Below are 17,676 nucleotides of genomic sequence, written 5' to 3' on the forward strand. Positions count from 1 at the left end.
CCCCTATTACACAAACCCCATTCCAAGTGCCTCATGGACCTGCTAAAACCTCAAGAGCAGGACAAAAAAAGACTTGGAAAACACCCTGACTCCAAGTAAATAATTATAGCACCTTTTGGAAGCTATCGCAGAGTCGGCCTCACACCTTTGTGGAGACTTCCCCCTGCAAACTCCAGGGGGTACCATGCTCACAGACCATATTATAAACACCTCCCTAGAGTTGTGCAGTGCACACCCTGCACAGCTGGACACGAAGGCCCTGCTATGACCCCACATGCCTACAGGGGATACAACATCTAGAGAGTAGCCGGATTCCTCTCTGATTATCCAAAGAATCAGGTCTGTAGCAGGCAGAAGCTAGACAAGAACTCTAAGAACTTCTGACCCAAAACCAGGAGAACAGCTAGCTGTCCTGGAATGAGAGACCATAAGGGAGGCGGCAGGGCCTGCCTGCTGCCGGAAAGCGCCACCTCGAGGTCGGGGGCGGTGAGCAGCGAGCCTGTGGGAGAGCAGTTAACTTTCTCATCCTCCTCCTTTCAGCTCCAGAAGAAAGGCTTCCCCGTTGCACACATGCTGGGGACAAACGAAAAGATCCCGAGCAGTTACGACCCTGTGCGTGACCATCGGTGAGTGACAAGGGCTCTGAGCAGAGCCACCATGCCATTGAAAAATACGAACGCTAATTCCAGTTTCAACTCCCAGGAGGAAGAGAGTCTAGTGCTGGCACCTAAGAGCGGTGAGACCTAGAGGGAGATGGGTGGGTGGGCAGGGAGGAGCGGGGCTGGGGGGCTGGTGGTGATGACGACATGGGAGTTAAGCTCCATGGTCTTGGTTGTCCACTCTCCCTCATCCACACGGCAAAGAAGAAACTAGCGGGCTCATGTTTAAAGGCATGGGACTAAGAATGGAGGAAACCTGAAGCAGCTAGTCAGAGCGAGCAGAAGTCAGACTTCACTCAGGACCCACACGTTCCTGAAGATAGTTGTGACTTCCTGATGGCTGGCAAGTTCCGGGAGAGTAAATATGTCTGATTTAACTCTGAACCCCCATAATACGGTATATACAGTTAAGTTTAAAATCAGCAATAACTGAATAGATCTCAACCCTCCTGTACAGAACGCTTCCTCACCATGGATGACATCCATGGAGAGTTAGGTCAGGGAGCACTGACTGGTGAAAACATCATCTGTGACCCCACGATACCAACAAGAAACAGGAGAAGCCTGTTGCTGGCAGTCAGTCAAGTCTGCTTCCCACACCAAAGCAGATGGTAAAATCACTTCACAAAACCAAAGCTATATAATAAGGTATTGGGCAAATAAGAAATATTTCATCCATCTAGAAAGGAGAGAGAGTTCAGGACTTGAGCTATTGAGCAAAATGGAGAATAAGAAAGAATGATAGAGGTGACAGAGGTCTCCAGGAGACCCAGTTTATGGGAGGGGAAGAATCATGGATGTCACAACCACCGCAATTAGTAAAAACAGCAATCCTGCAGTGTTTTCGAAAACCCAGGATATGAAATTAGGTAAATCTTGAAACCAACAGAGCCCAGGAACACACACAGCACATAACACACACCCTCTCGTCCTACCCTTGCTGAGTCCCTGCCAAAACATGACTTCTACTGGCTCTTTTCAGGGATATTCCCATCATGCCCCTCTCAAGATGAACTAGGCTTCCAAATTCTATTGTACCACAGCATAAGACAACTGTTTCATTTGTTCCTCTTAAGGGTGGTGAAGCCCCTGCTGGAAGACCTGTGAGGAATTAAATTCCTCCTTCCAGCCCTACCCACTTCTCTGTAAGGCCACTCCACAGACCACTGTTGAGGAGCACATAAGACCCACTGGGCATATCCTAGAGCCCTGTGCCTTCAAAGACACGGGCAAGAAGATATGGACAGCCCTAAACTGACCTCATGGGTCCTGAGCTGGAATGGCAGCTTCCCCCGGAAGAACTACGCTGATGGAGCCACACTGGAGGCCAAGACAAGACCCTCACGCCTGGTGCTCGGACGAGATGCTAAAAGTCCCAAGGGCAGGCAGACTGAATGGTTCCGAGGCCTAATCCGAGGTGGCAGTTAGCATTCCCTTTGTCCATATGGACAACCAGCACATGTCTACAGTCCTGAGAAAAATGATCCACCTACGTAGTTATCCCGTGCAGACCAGCCAGGGTACAGCTGCATGTGAAGCTGTCGCTCCTTCCGGGCCAGCTCGTAGTATTTTGCTTGTTCTTCTCTAGACAGTGCGTGCCACTGGAGGGAACAAGAAAGGGAGGGGGAGAGAAAAGACACGCAAAAGCATCACAAGCTACACTGCGGCCAGGGGGTACATAACGCTTCTCGTTTTGGATGAGTCCATCAGAAATGATATAACCTGCACATGCTGACAGTCTGAAGGGTCCTGGCACTAACGGGAGTGCTCAGACAAAACATGAATTGTCGTCTATTCCATTTTATCATTTGTTCTCTCTCTGGGGATGGGGAAGATGATGGCTTTGGCTGTTCTGTACGTCAGTCGAATGCGGTCATTGGTCCTGACCCCATGAAAGACACTGAAGGGGTCACAACATAGCTAACGCGAAAGGCCTCTCCATGCAAACGAGGACGGGGACATTTTGTCACCTCACCTCACCTGCTGCATCCTAGTCCATGCTCACCCTCTTCTCCCAGGGAGAGAACCACCTACCCTTCGGCCCAGGATCTGGTTGATAGCCGCGCTTTCTTTCAACGTGCACTCGGCCACGACCTTTGCTCTCATTTCCTTCATATACAACATGAACGCGTTAAGAGGTTTCTTTATGTGGGGCTTCTTCTTTTCTTCTTCCTTTTTGGAGTCCTGATGCTTTCTGGATGTAGACAAAACAGACAGACCCAACCCAATAAACGATCATGAGGGCCAACTTCCTCCACAGCGAAGAGCCCGTTCTCCTTGGTTTCCCAACACCCAAACCCAGCAGTTTGAATGAAAAGCACGCTTCCACTTTTGGTCTTCTCCACCCTAGAAAATGGAACAAAAACAGCCTGGGGAGGGACTAGGGGAAGAGAGGCGACTTTGTAATCACTTCCTCGTTTCACGAATACACAGTTTTCCCAGGCCAGAGGGCAAATCACCTGTGGCCCTTTCTACCTCGGCCAGTCTCATGCTCATAAGATAGAGCGTCAAATGCTCGATGATGGGGTTAGGGACAGAATCATGACTGTAAAGCCCAGTCCATTCAAGGACACAAAAATAGGAGTGCTCGTCTACCCAAAGCAGGCACCCTCTGTGAAAGCCTGTCTGCAAGATCCAGAGTCCACACACATGGAGTATTTGCCAGAGCCACAGGCAGCGCAGAGAACCCGAGGCAGAGCCACCAACCCGACAGCCACTGTGCCAGCGATGATGAACTAAACACGATGGCAAAGGGGAAAGTGATCACAAGAGCAACACTTACGAGCTGTGGAGTGAGCCGACGTCACTCTGGGAGGATTCCTGTTTGACTGTTGGTGTGACTATGGCCGGGTGGGGGATGCCGGTCGTATGTAGAGTGTGATGTGGTGGGACCATATGGGGAGGGAACCTAGAAGACAGAAAGCTGTGTAAATCGTCAGAATCAAAATGAATGAATGGGGAGGGATGCGTACACACAATTCAAAAAAAAAAAAAAAAAAAACACGTAATGTTCACATGAAAGCAACCCAAGGCATATGAAACCTGTCAGCATTAATTAGCGATAAATTAAACATAATGATTCTCATAATGTCATTAAAGCCAATCTTCCCCTTCATTATTGTTACTGACATGAGACATTACGATTTTTAACATCTTTAGCAAAAGACAAATTTAACTGATGTACTTGGGCAGAAAAGTAGGCTTGGACTACCTGCTGGAAATCACACATCCACTTGTTTTTTGAGGCATTATTTTGGCATCTAAGAAGACAATTTCCTAAGTCCTAATCAGCTCTAGAAAGAAAGGTGAAATCTTTTGTTGTATATCGACGACTAGGTAAAATATTAATGTGGCTGAAGTATACACACGTTTTTGACAATACTGCACATGCCTCGTTAGCCCTCATTCTGTTGGTACGGTGCAATGAAATGTTTATTTTTTGGCTGCTGTGCCCCATCGTTTTGACAGGAATGGGAGAGAGTTAAGGTAGAAAGATGCGGAAAATCTAAGTACTTCCTATGTGGTTCTCATCAGAAGTCATAGATATTTTAAACAAGATGCAAAAAAAGGTACTATTTTACACACACAGGTAAAGATTTGAATTCTGATTTATGTTCCCTTTGCTGCTTTAAAGTTCTAGAATTCCTAAATAACTTTTACTTAACATACTACCTATGCATTAAAAGGCCTTCAAGATGATTATCAAGGATGTAAATAAAGGTAAATAAAGTTTGTGCTGTCTCCACTAATCTGTGTAATTTTAGGAAAGTCCTTTAAAACACTGTTTAGGCCCTGAATTGGCATTTCCCAACACGAAAACCAGCCGGGACGTACCAAAATAATTTCAAAACACTCTTGGTCCATCTGTAAACTGACAATTGGCTTAGACAAACAGCTTTCACATTTTCTAATCTGCCTGGAGTCAGTCACCTTGATTTGTACTGGGTTAGAAGAACCACCCTTCTTAAAGGAATGACTAAGATGTCCTCACTCAAAGTCCTCAACAGTTTCTGTGACTTCAAGCAAAACGACATACAACAAAACCAGTGACCAGAGAGTTTTGACAGAGGCCCAGCATCACAGTGGACACGTGACTCAGAAATTCCATCCTGATGTAATTTCTCCTGCCTCTGCCTTTACAAATATGAAAGTATCAAAAGTTGGTAAAAATTACATGATTTAATAAAAATTAAGCAAGCCCTTTTAGGACTAAAAAAAAAAACCTCTGAGAGAGAAAATATGAATGAATATGAGAATAAAAGAAAAAAACCTAAAGAACCTCTATCCCCTAAACCCTAAAGAAATGGAAAGCAAACCTCTGGGAGGCACTTGGGCCCCCAAGTTACACCCCGGTCCTTCCACTGCTGGAAGACCTCCGAGGAAACTTGAGAATATATGTTCTTGGAAGCTCCTGGTGAAGGGGTGGGTGGAGTGGCAGCTTTTACTGTGAATTTTAAAGGCTTGACATTCCTCAAATACATATGTTCCATTCCTGCTGAATGAGAATATGTGTACTGACATGAGAGAGAGATGGACGGATGGATGGATGGACGGGGGAGAGAAAGGAGGGGTAGGAGAAGCGGGGGAGAGAGGGAGGGATCGAGATAAAAAACCCTGCGTGTGTGAGTGTATGTGTGAATGTGTGTACACCAAATACTACAGGGAGACAACACAGTCTGAGTGCATCGTGGGGCGGGAGAATTTTTCAGTGCAGCCATGAAGAACGAACACTTCCAAGTTCACATACCTATACACATACTTGTGTATCGGGAAAATGTATAGCAGAGAAAGATTGTGTGTGTTGTGTGTGTGTGGGGGGGGTGGTGGTGGTGGTGGTATATGCATACCTTCTTTAAGAAATTCCTTTCCGCAGACAACTGTTTCACGAAATGCAATAAACACCCTAAAAATTCTAAGCAGCTCATTATATACCCCCGTCTGCTTTTATGGCTCCAAGCCAGAATATAATGATGAACCTTAACTTGTTAAGGACAACTAATTTTTGTTTCTGGCTGTCTCAGGGGCTTCTCTCTTACTCACTCTCACTTTACTTCACTGTTGACACGTTTCTGTTAACTGGATGTCATCTGCCGGCCTTGATTTTATGCACAAGCAGTAGGATGCATTTTCCTGTGCAACAATCTGGCTTTGAGTTGCATTAGGTTTGTCATTATTCTCTCATTTTCCTCCTTGCACTTGTAACATTTCATCTCTTCCTGCCTTATTTTTTGTGAGCCACGGTGCACCCACATTATGGTTTATACATGATCTCTCTCCCTTTGAAGCCGGCAGATTTCAGAGCCCGCTCTCGTCAGGAGAAGAGCCTTGCGCCAATTTAGCAGGCTGAGGGCCCGGAGCTCCAACATCTCAATCTAAAGGGGGTCACAGGGTGGCACAAGTGAGTGTCAGCAAGAGCTGTTTAATTGCCAATCTAGGCTTCTCCATGGTGTTTAAAGTATAATGACCCATCACTTAATTCTGAGAAGTCCTGGCCCCACTGCTGAATAGAATGAATATCAAAGGGTGTTCTGGAACAGGGCAAGCTGCCTACATTTCCTGTAACTGCCATAAGTATAATAGACCTATACTTCTGTCGTCCCATTACCACAATAATGTATTTAATTTGCTGTATACGCTTTTTAACTAGCTACCTTTCATAAGGCCTACCTGGGGAATCGCCGCCTCCCCCGCTGCACCTGGAGCCCCTAACCTTTCCACCCACCCTTCCCTTCCTTTCCTCCACCCCTCTCGGCCCACCTATAAACCGTCCACTAACCTCCTAATGATAATTCAATCAATAAGCTTAACCCCAATCCCTATCCTGTGATTACTTCACCGCTTTTAACCTCTGGAATGCGCCAAATAAACAAACGTGAAAAGCAATCAGGTGCATTATATAAATGCTGGGATGGAGGGAGGATGAGTTGTGGATTCTAAGCTGCTCAGAAGCAGCTCTCCTCCTGGGAGACTCTCCATTTGTTCCCATGCTTGGCGAGGCTGCGAGGACATTATTTAATGAATATATCCTTCCTCTTCTCAATGGAGAACACACAGCACTCTCTTGCCTAACCAAAGCTGGGGTGGATTTGGGAACTGAGATGACTTCTCACATGTGGGAAATGGATCTTGATAACTGTGGGATATCCATGGCATAATTACAGGTGTTAGATATGTTATAGTTCTTTTTAAGGAATGTGATTCTTTACTCCTTCCCCCACCAAAATCACTGTTTTGTAAGCAGAAAAAGAAGCATCTTGGCCTGTCTTTCCAACCCTTCCTCTGGTCTTCGGTTCCCATGGCGGCTACAGAGATTGGGGGGTCAGCATCCTTGCCATGTAATGCATGCTAATTGAATCATGTGCCATCATCAAAATGGATTAGTTGTTGCAGTCCATCAGGAAAGTCTAAACCTCCACCGATTTAATTAACTTGACTGAAAATCAGATGAACAGAAAATAAAACTATCATTAGGAGCAATTAGTGACTACTTAAACATACCGCTGCCAACCAGTTTGTAAATAAACTAGCAGTCACTGAAAAATTAGCCAGAATTAATTAGAAGGAGGAAAAGGAGAGCATGGGGGTTAGAAAGACCTAGGTACACACACGTAAGTGTACGTGTGCATGCTGTATATGTGCTTATATGCCGAAAGACACACGAATGTTTACACGCGCATGATTTTTTTTTAACTTTCAAAGTTTCAGAGTTGCACAGGCCAGTGTGGTAGTAAGCCACCACTTGAAATGTGGTCAGTCCAAACTGAGATGTGTTGTAAGTATGAAATGCACATCAAATTTCAAAAACTAAGTGTAAGAAGGAATGTAAAAATCTTGTTCATAGTTGCTTAACGGGGACAGCATGTCAGAAGGATAATATTTTGACTCTATTGGGTTGAATAAATATTAAAAACAATTTCACCAGTTTTTTTTTAAACCTTGTGTTAAATCTGGCTGCTAGAAAACGTAAAATTCCATGTGTGACTCACCTTATATTTCTACTGAACGGTGACACTTTAGAGGGGTGTCAGTAAGAAAGGACACCCCTCTAAAGTGTCACCGTTCAGTAGAAATATAAGGTGGCTTATATTTCTGAGCTTTGAAAAGACCAATAACCTTTCCTCAGACTCTTCTTTGCATGATAATAAAACTACCTCCACCCTTTCCTTCCTTATCCAGTACAGGGCAACAGAGAAACAACACTGGAACAAGCTCTGAATGTTCTTACTACTTCTTGCCTTCTTAAACTCTCACAAAAGATACTGTTCAGTTGACTGACTCAAAAATTTGACCCTGAAATTTCACCATCCCCTACCTGGGAAGTTCAGGATAATTTTTCAGCATTTTCTCAGAAAGAAAGCGTAATATTCTATGGGTCTTATACCATTATATTCGCATGTATCAGCAGCCCCTGGATAACCTGGTAGCAACATAGAGAACTTTCTGGAAGTCAACCATGGCATGGCCTTGGTAGAAGGCCCTGTGCTTGGAACTCACCTGGACATTGAAGCGTTGACCGTCAGAGCTGTGGGGTAGGGGTGACGGAATCCTCCTGTGGTGATTGGGTACACCGGCTGACCTTGCCTACAAAGAGCGGGGTACAGAGTGAGAGCGCGCAAACAGAAACGGGGGTTGGGAAAAGAAAGAGAAAAAGGAGAAGTTCACTCTGCACAGTAAGCTTTATTCTCATTTGATCAGAACAAAAATCTTGGGGATTGTACAGGAAGGATCAAAGGGAAGAAACACAGAACAATTTGAATGCCATAAATCTGATAGGAATGGCTAATTAAATTTTATAACCTCTGCTTATGTCAATAGAGACCCTCTCCCCAAGCTGAAACTAGGTGTTTTGTTGTAATAATTAAAGGCGAAGTCTCGCTTGCTTTAATGGAGCCATCACACTAATTGAGGGCTACACATCCAAAGGAAAACAATAATGAATGTAAATTTATACCAAAATAAAGTACAGTGAATCAAAGGACTTCAGTTGCGCTTTGGGCCTCTTTCGGTATTTAGATCTCGGTGAGAAAACATTAAATTAACAGAGCTTAATTTGTAGCCTTTTGTCAAATTAACAAGTGTTGACAAGAGTTACGGGGGGTGGGGTGGGGGGGGAGTCCCCAAGAAGAATTGTGGGTAACCAATAGACAATCACACCTCATTACAATAATTAAAAAATACAGCAACATGCAAAATAGCATCCTCAGAAAAGACACACAACTTTTTCTGACAGAGGGTAGTCTGAGTCTTTTTATGTAGCCTTCAAACATCTCCTCATGAGCTGAATGGGGCGAATGATGACTAAGAACGATTTGAGGAAATGGGACTCAAGCTCATGTCTACAGTCCATGTCTACCTTCCCAAACAAAATTAAGGGGAAAAAGAATCAGAAACTATACTCAGGGTTGGTATTTAGTATAGCTACTACATAATACAGCTGTTTCTAAAAACAAACAAACAAACAAACAAATAAACAAAAACAGTGTAGAATCTGTTAAACTGGAGAAATGAGGGTAGAATGAGGGGTGGGAAACTGCTCCAAAATTATATCTTCCTTAAGGCTATGAAAGGCTGTCTTTCCAAGACCCAAGCTTGAATGTTTTACCAAGATTTATTCCTGTTGAGATTCAATGAATTGTCCTGTATTTTTTAAACAGTAGAGATCACAAAAAAACACACAATCGCAAAACATATTACACACATGCACGTGTACACGCATACGTGATATGATATACACAAAAAAACACAATATACACAAAAAAACACACAATCGCAAAACATATTACACACATGCACGTGTACACGCATACGTGATATGATTAGGTATTAAAGGCCTTTCTACACACTTTTTTAAGTTATCTAGGAAAGACTGATGGGTGGTACTGTAAAAGCCAAGACATGGTGATTGGAAGGCAAATCATAAAAGGCAGTTAGATGATCTGGGCGCTGCTGGGAGCTAGGGCCGACAGGAAGGCCCCACATGTTGGACTGAAAGTCTAGCTGCCCCATCCCCACCCCATAATTAGGTCAAGCGTTTAATATGTAGAATTTCAGAGAGAGATGCTGGCTGAATAACATGGAGCTTCTCAATAGACAAAACTTTCCACTGCTGGGAGTCATGGTTGTAATGGGGTGGTGGGGTTGTTAAAGAATAACCCCCACTCTCACCCCTGGACTTCAAAACTAGGTTGTGCCCATGGTCACTCCACTGCCGCCACTCACGTCTGGGCTGCCGCCAGCAGAAGAGCTATGATCAGTTTCACTGGACAGAAGCCCTCAGCGCCTTCTGCGATTCTCAAAGTATCTTAAGGGCACCTCCTTTCGCAGAGAGAAACCTAGAGCCACTGGGGACCATGGGTTCAGAACGCTACGTATCAATGTTCTTTCTCCTACGTAACCCATTTAACGGCCGTTGGCTTGCCCGCTCTCCCACAGGGCATCTCAGCAAGATCCTTCCCCCACAAACTCCCATTGCCCTCCCTTACCAGCTTGTGTTCTAAAACACACACACACACACGCGCGCGCGCAGAATAAATAATAAGCATGCCCATGTAAGAAACAAAAAGGAAATTAAAAAAATGGAACTCCTTACTGTGGTACTAACCATCCTAGCGGATGGGGGATTTGTCCCACGGTGCCGGGTGACAGCGGGTAGTACGGAGATATGTCTGGAGGGTGCGGAGGCCGTGGGATTCCTGAGGGAAGAAGCGCATTTTAGGTGCAAAGGAGAGAAGGAAAGAGACACTGTCGAGAGAGGGAAACAGGGAAAGGATGGAGGCAGACATCTCTCCTGTAATCTCAGCATGAGGTTCTTTTTGTGATTATGAGCCTAGGAGTTATCGGCAAGTTTCGTCGCATCAACCCTCCACCCCAGTTTGAAAATTGGTTTATCTCATTCTAGATGGATCGATACACTGGGGAAACACAGACAAATTCACAAAATGCCAACCGGAGTATTTCTGCCTCGTGTGATTGGTGTGGTTACTGAATTAAAAAAAAAAAAATCTAACGAGCTTGGCACACAGTAGGTGATCAAGTGACAATTCCCTTTGCCCTCACTACTTGTTTCTTCAGCCTCTTTAATGACTTACTCTAACTCTCATAAAGACAAGTTACTCTGATTTCTGATATACTTTTTGAGTTACGGCTTTTGGAAAGGTTACCCTTGCCTTCTTCAGAATTCTCCACCTCAGCCTAGAAGATGATCTTAAGAGAAACTCACCAAATGACATGGCATCTTATGCAAGGGAGAATCTGAACTGAACTGACAGGAGATGCTGGAGACCTGGTAAACTCAATTCTAGAAACTAATTCTCTAAAGGACACAGTCACCAGTGTGAGTTAACCCCACCTGCTGACTGGGTACTGCTGTGTCACTGGTGGGGGGAGGGTCGGGGCCTTCAAGAGACACACAGGAATGAATCCCAAAGGCCCTTCCCACAGGAGCATTCATTCATTCATTCCTTCATTCATTCCACGGGAGCACATCCAACAATCAATTCTTAGAAAGGAAGAGCGTTGGGAGCAATTCTGACGCCAAGGAGCTGATCTGCACAGCTCACATGGGAAGCCAAAGGAACAATACCACAGAATTAAAACAGTATTGAAGGGCATGAGCTATGTGTTCGTGGATGAAAACTATTTTTTTTTTTAATTCATTCAGGAAGCTTTTAATCTGTAAATTAAGTCTCCCTGGGTGACATTTTCATGTAGACATTGCTTTCTCTCTATTACAAAAACCAAACAGATTTAGCTGGGCTTGGACCCTACACCAAGCCATTCGCACACTTGAAAGAATGTTCGCGGAGGAAAAGTAAACAGTCCGCAGACGTTAATCATATGTTTTACGATAACCATTTAAAAGCTATTCCCTGTACTACCATTATTTAAATGAGACGTTGATGCTGCCATTCACTTGTGCAGCCTGGGGCCGGCTGGCAGCCTTCTCCAGCCATCCGAGCGCCAGCCTCGGCTCCCCCCGCCATGAGCACAAAGGGGGCTCAGAGGCTGGTAAAAACTAGCTAATGTGTGGCTTCATTCAGGGGCAGCAAAAGCCTCCTGAACAGGCAGTCTACCTCAGCCCAACACCAAACAATTCCCTCTGACAAAGTGACATGGAATAGCCATTTTAAATCCATCCTTCTAATTAACTAGCTGGGAAGAGAAACTCCAGCCAGTGCACCACCCAGCCTGTAAGATGCCCCGGCCCTAGCTGTTCTCCCAAGTCCACTCGACCTTGAACTGCGGCTATCTGTCTGTTTTAAACCTTGTTGTAGGTTCTCTGTCCCCTTTGGGGAAAATGCAGTCATTGAGCATACAGGATGGAAAGGAGGGGACAAGGCTGAAGGAAAAAACAGCAACTTCTGCTTGAGATCCTATTGGTTGTCGTATGATACAAAAGAAACCCCAGGGGTTTGGGTTTCGCATCTGTATAATGGGCTTGATCATACCCAGGATATTGTAGAGGAGAGAAGAACTCAAATAAATCAGCCCCGAGAATGTGGAACCCAGCGGTGCGGTCTCTTGAGGCTGTGCCAATAAGTCATCATCAAGTGACTGGAGTCCGTCAGTCATCAGTGGAACCAACGCTTCAGGGAGCCATGGCGTTAGGGGTCTTGTGCTCCCAAGGAGCTGAGAAGAGCCCAGGAGATGCGTCCAAAATGACTATCACCTCCAAGTCTGCAGCTCTTGAAACCGTAAGCTACTCCTGAGAAACACTGAGTGATTCACAGCCAGGTTCCCAAGACAGCCTCCCTCCTAGGGGTACCTGGAGCCCTAGAGAACTGCAGTGCTGCAAATGGACTTCTTCAGAGGAAAGAGGAAACCAGCCCCTCGCTAGGCTCCGGCCTCCCCAGAGGGCTTCCTTTTCTACTACAGGGGCCTTTTCACCACTGCCCCCCAGCCAAGCCCAAACTCCCGCCCCTCCCCCAGCAGGCCCTCCGGTGGCCCCGGGACCAGCGCGTTCTCTTGGCGCCCGGGCACACGGCCTACCTGTTTTGGGGTCTACGTCAGCTGGCAAGTGTGGAGGCGGGTTTCCCGGGGTGAAGTGTTCATTGCTGTACGTGATGAGAGGCGTGAGAGGGTGGACATGGTGAGGGTGCTGCACGACCGGCACTTTGTTCGACTGCGGGAAGGAAAGCAACAGAGAAAGACACCATCGAGCCAGGTCCCCGGCCACAGAGGACCTGTGGGTCCCCCTGACCACGCCCCCTCCCTCCTGGACTTCGTTAAGATGCACTCAATTCCGCCGGCAGCCCTGGCCCCCATCCATCTATCAAAGGTAACAGAGCTGTGAGACAGCATTCTGGGGAGGCACGATTCAGTTTTGATCTCCCCACCAAGCCTGGCTTTTCAAATACCTTCTCCACCACCACCCCATCACAGAGCCCACAGTTTGCACTTTTCTCATCAGCAGGTAAATCGGAAGTGAGGACTTTAATCTCCCAGGCCTACTGTGCTCCTGCATGTGGAGGTGGATCTCCTACCCCGTTGCTCTACGAGGAGGCGGGGGTGGTGCTAGGAAAACCATCAGTCACAAGAAACCCGGCAGGGCCCAAATCTCACCCACCCAGCCTCCTTAGCCACCACCCCGGGCTCCTGCCCCTTAGAACCAGCAGACATGTCAATCCTTTACAGAGATGTGGATGAAAAGCCCACTCCTGGCCTGGCTGGGAGTGTGAACTTTACCAGAAAGCTCTCAAAGCAAGCACCTGCATATTTTATGCAGATTACAGCAGCCTGATTCATTAGGAAGTCATCAGGGAACTCTAGCAAATTAACTGGATGATGATGAATTGGGCTAATAAACGTATATATATACACGTTTCAGAAATGGGCAGTCCTAGAAAACGAAGTACAGACATTTTTGTGTTTGGGAAGGGTGGATAGATGAAGAGAAGCAGGAAAAAAAAGAAAAGCACTTTTATGATTTTTCTAGTTGCCATGACCAGACCCTCCCAAATTATTCTCCTCTGCTTCCCCGACCCTGCTCTCAGCCCACCCCACCCCACCCCGCTTCGCTATGCTATGCTATAACTTAGCCCAGCAAGATCACAAAGAAAAAATTAAGCTGAAACAAGCGAACTACTGGGCCATTTACTGAGAGTAATCCAATTGCAAAAAACCCTATTCCCAATAGAGGATTTTCACTAAAATCCTACAACAGGGACATTTAACCAGATTAGGTACCAGGGAAGATAAAGAGGCTAGTATTAGATGATGAATGGATTAGAGTCAAGTTTCATTTCAGGACGTGTCTTCATTTCCTTTTATTACTTTTAGGAAGGCACAACTTGCATTAACATCAAGGAGAAGGAACTGCATTAGAAGAAAGGAAGTGAGGTTCTAGTGCTGCCCACTAGCGCCTCTTGAGTTCAGGGACCACCAAGCAGTTGGTTCGAATCTTTTTTTTTTTTTTTTCAATAGGTGAGAAAGGAGTATAACATGCAAAGAGTATTTCTTACCACAGTTACTCTTTAAAATGTACTTCTAAGTTTTTCATGAGTATGTCTGAAGAGAAAAATATGGCCTTCTTGGATGCTCCAGAAAAAAACTACAGAGAAAGAAGTCAACACTTTTAATAGCCTGGTTTAATGATACCTAAACAACTGGATATTTTTAGAGGAAAAGGACAGCTAGTTGCTCATAGGCTTGTATGGTGAGCTATCATTTTGCGACCAGAACACTAGGGGTTAAAAGCACCAAAGCAGAGGGAGCTTTGGAACCCAGTAACACGTCCCTGGCAGCAGCCATGAAGGTCTGGGCAGGCCGAGGCCAGCAGAGTGAAGGGTCACTGCCCAGAGGCTAGCACCAGCATCTCCTGGACGGGCACTGAGGAGTCTTTTAGGAGAACGATTCTGATTAAGACAGCTTGAAAAGTCACCAACAAATAAGCTCCCACTGTGTGCTAGGGTGAAGAGGGAAAAGAGAAAGGGCGAGGGAGGGAGAGAAAGGGACAGAAAGAGTCAGATGGAGTGGAGGAAAGGAAGGTGACTGTTGCTGCCTTCTAGAAGTTTTCTATTTGACTGGAAAGATACATACCCACTAAAATGAAAGCAGACCCGTCACTGACAGTTTAAAGTACGTGCAGAAAACCGGTGAGATCAGTGGGAAGAAGCATGGATAGCCCAGAGGAGGGAAGACTGTCGCTCAGAGGTTGCAGGATTACCAGGGAATGGGACTGCCATATGCAATGGAAGGAAGCAAGCGCATCGATCCACAACGAGAACAAAAGGGCTGAGCGGGCAGTAAAATCTGCAGTCCTCAACCCTGGCTGAATCGAACATCTCTCAGGATGCTTATCACAAATGCAGATCCCCAACCCTAGGAAAGCTCTCAGGAGGGAGCCAGTTCAGCACATATGAGGGCTCAGGGCCTGGGCATTAGGGTCTGCCAACTGAGTGCCATAGGTGGCGCTCTTCTGTTCAGCCACAGCCCCTTGACCGGAGAGCCACGCAGGCATGGACAAGCACAAAGGTTACAAGAGACCTGAGTCCTAATCATCAATCAAATCCTAGTCCTTAAAAGACTCTGCAGAAAGGGCTTAGCACAAACCCTGGCACAAAGTAAGCACAGGAACGGTGGTTTATTATTATTGTTACTGTTATTGTCAGGGAGGAGCTGCCTGATGGCATGGTTTGGTCTGCAGTACAGAAGCACAGATCCCACAGCTGCGTTCTAAGCAAGACTAACAGGAAATGAGGGGGGAAACTTCTTTCTCGACAGGTCTGGCAAAGGACGAAGACCGCATTTGGGCAACAGTGGAGTTTACTGGGTGTATGTAGAATTTAAAGTAACTCTCCCTTTCTCTTCATTACATGTAAGTAGGTGATTCCAACAAAAGTTGGGCACCTGTCCTGGCTGCCACCATCCTCATACGATTCTGCACACCTGAGCCTAGCCAATTAGTTTTTTCCTGTTTGGTCAACACTCCATAGCATGGGGGTAGAGTGAGGGGGATGTGAAGTTTTAACTGCTGCCTACCTTTAGAAGGGAAAGTGGACATAGTTCTCTTTTCTAATCATACTTTCATACCAGGCAGATCCCCATAGAACAATACAACCACATATCTCCAAAGCTGACTGACTGGTTTCCAAGCAAAGCAGGAAGAATGCAGCGGTATCTGCAGAAACCAGGGTCCAACGCTGCTCCGTCTGACCTGCCTGTACCTGCACTGCTTTTACAATGGGAGGGCGTTCTTCTAGAAATGCCCACATCTCTCCAGGCTCAGACCCCTAGTCCTTTCTTCCTGTGTCACAGTATGCCTATTGCTGAGGTCATGTATGCACCTTCCTTGGTACTACTGTAGCTAAGTTCCTTAAGGACATAGGCAGTGTCTTCTAGAACTCGTGTCTCTTGTCATGCCCAGCCTGTGGAAGTGGTGAGCACAATCTCATAAACTGCATCAAATCTCAACTGTAAGCATTACAAGGAGAGAAGGCTAGAGTCAATCTCACAGACTCATTTCAGTAAATGGCAGTGCTATTTAAATGCAGTCTACACAGAATCACAGAACAGAGCTGGGTGGGCCTTCAGAAACCATCTTGTCTAACACTCTATTAACAGAGTGCCTTAAAGATGGTTTTAGAGTCCGCTGCATGTACACGGTGACCAAGAGTGAATCTGTAATTCGAGAAAGGCCGAATTTTAAATTCTACTTCACGAATCTAACTGTGCAACTTCTCTCAGGCCTCCGTTTCAGTCTCTGTGTCTACCTCTACAGGATCGTTGTGAAAATTAAGAGACCAGGATTACAAAGTGCCTAACACAGTGCCTGACACATAGCTGCACATGCAATGCAAAGGAAGTTTTTGAAAAATATTGTCAGTGAATATTAATGATGAGTGCACAATGAAGATGAGACTCACTTTCCTTCCTGTCTCTTCTCATTAAATTCACAGGGGAGAAAATGCAGCCGCAGACTTCAATCCTCATTGCAAAGCTAAGGATGCTCATCATGGGGCAAGAACGTATGGATGTTCTGTGGGCACTTTCCTCAGGCATGCCCTTCTTAAACACACGATAGTCAACTCGTAAATATATTTCATTATCTCCTTGGAAAAAAATCACTTTATTATGCTAATAAACAAAGAGCTGAACATTAAATAAAAATAGTTCAGAATGATCAAGGTCCAAAATCAGCGTGATGGCCCTAAAGGAAAAGCTGATATAAATGAAAGGCAAAACCACGCACACAGGAAATGCCCCTTCAACTTCTCTCCCTTCTCTTCTAAGAGTTCCCACTTCTTTAAACAGGTCTTTTAGGATGAGGTTCAACACTGAGTCACCCTAAGAAAATTCAGGTGTGAGAAGCAGCTTTCTTGGGGGAGGGGCACAGACAACCTTCTAGAAATAAACGATCCAGAAAGTCTAAATTAAAGCAAAAGTCTGTACTGGGAGTGCTGGCGTTATCTCCTACCCCATTATCCTTTTACAAACGGAGTCCAGTGTTCAAGACAAACAACTGCAACATATAACCAGGTACTTTTAGGGAAGTACTTTATCTAAATATTAAGTACGGCTTCAAAACTCCCTGGAGTACAAAATCATTACCTCTAGGGACAGCTAAGTAATGTTCAAGGTTGTGCTGGTGGCTGTCACGGGTAGCTAGCTGTATGGAGAGCCTAATTTACTGATATTTAACCCTTTAAGAATAGGATGAACACCAGGAATCTCTGAGCCACAAAAACAGCAAACCTTCATGAAGTATTCCGCACAAACTCAGGGAGTTACGTCACAGTTGCCCAGATACACCCACATGATCAGCACCTGAAGCTCGCCCATGGAGCCACCTCGAACCCCTGTCTAGATGATCTGAGGGGAGGACAGGGGATAGGAACAGTGACCAACTGCTATTCCTGAAGCTCCCCAGTCAACACCAGCACCTCTCACCGCTGCCACCATTCAGTGGGCTCTGTGCCTGCCTCTGTGTTGGGTGTGACACGCTCTTATCTACTAAGTCTTCTCAACAAACCTATGAAGTAGTCGGCATGTGTTATCAGTTCCACACAGCAGGTGAGGA

General features: G+C 45.6%; 1 protein-coding gene across 28 annotated transcripts in view; it reads right to left on the reverse strand.

The window, feature by feature from the left end:
- Positions 1 to 17,676, reverse strand: part of TCF7L2 (transcription factor 7 like 2) — a 189,621-nt gene that overhangs the window by 12,557 nt on the left and 159,388 nt on the right. For 22 of the 28 annotated variants that reach the window (XM_011359273.2, XM_023530140.1, XM_011359282.2 and 19 more), the window contains 6 exons: positions 12,648 to 12,780; positions 10,249 to 10,351; positions 8,154 to 8,240; positions 3,442 to 3,582; positions 2,694 to 2,853; positions 2,153 to 2,260 (listed from right to left, as the gene is read on the reverse strand). In XM_011359273.2, the coding sequence (XP_011357575.1) occupies positions 2,153 to 2,260; positions 2,694 to 2,853; positions 3,442 to 3,582; positions 8,154 to 8,240; positions 10,249 to 10,351; positions 12,648 to 12,780 (732 nt within the window). The remainder of the gene's footprint in view (positions 1 to 2,152; positions 2,261 to 2,693; positions 2,854 to 3,441; positions 3,583 to 8,153; positions 8,241 to 10,248; positions 10,352 to 12,647; positions 12,781 to 17,676) is intronic. The other 6 variants (XM_023530137.1, XM_023530150.1, XM_023530126.1 and 3 more) reach the window with 3 other exon arrangements.

This window comes from Pteropus vampyrus, unplaced genomic scaffold, assembly GCF_000151845.1.
Source record: "Pteropus vampyrus isolate Shadow unplaced genomic scaffold, Pvam_2.0 Scaffold46, whole genome shotgun sequence".
Taxonomy (NCBI): Eukaryota; Metazoa; Chordata; class Mammalia; order Chiroptera; family Pteropodidae; genus Pteropus; species Pteropus vampyrus.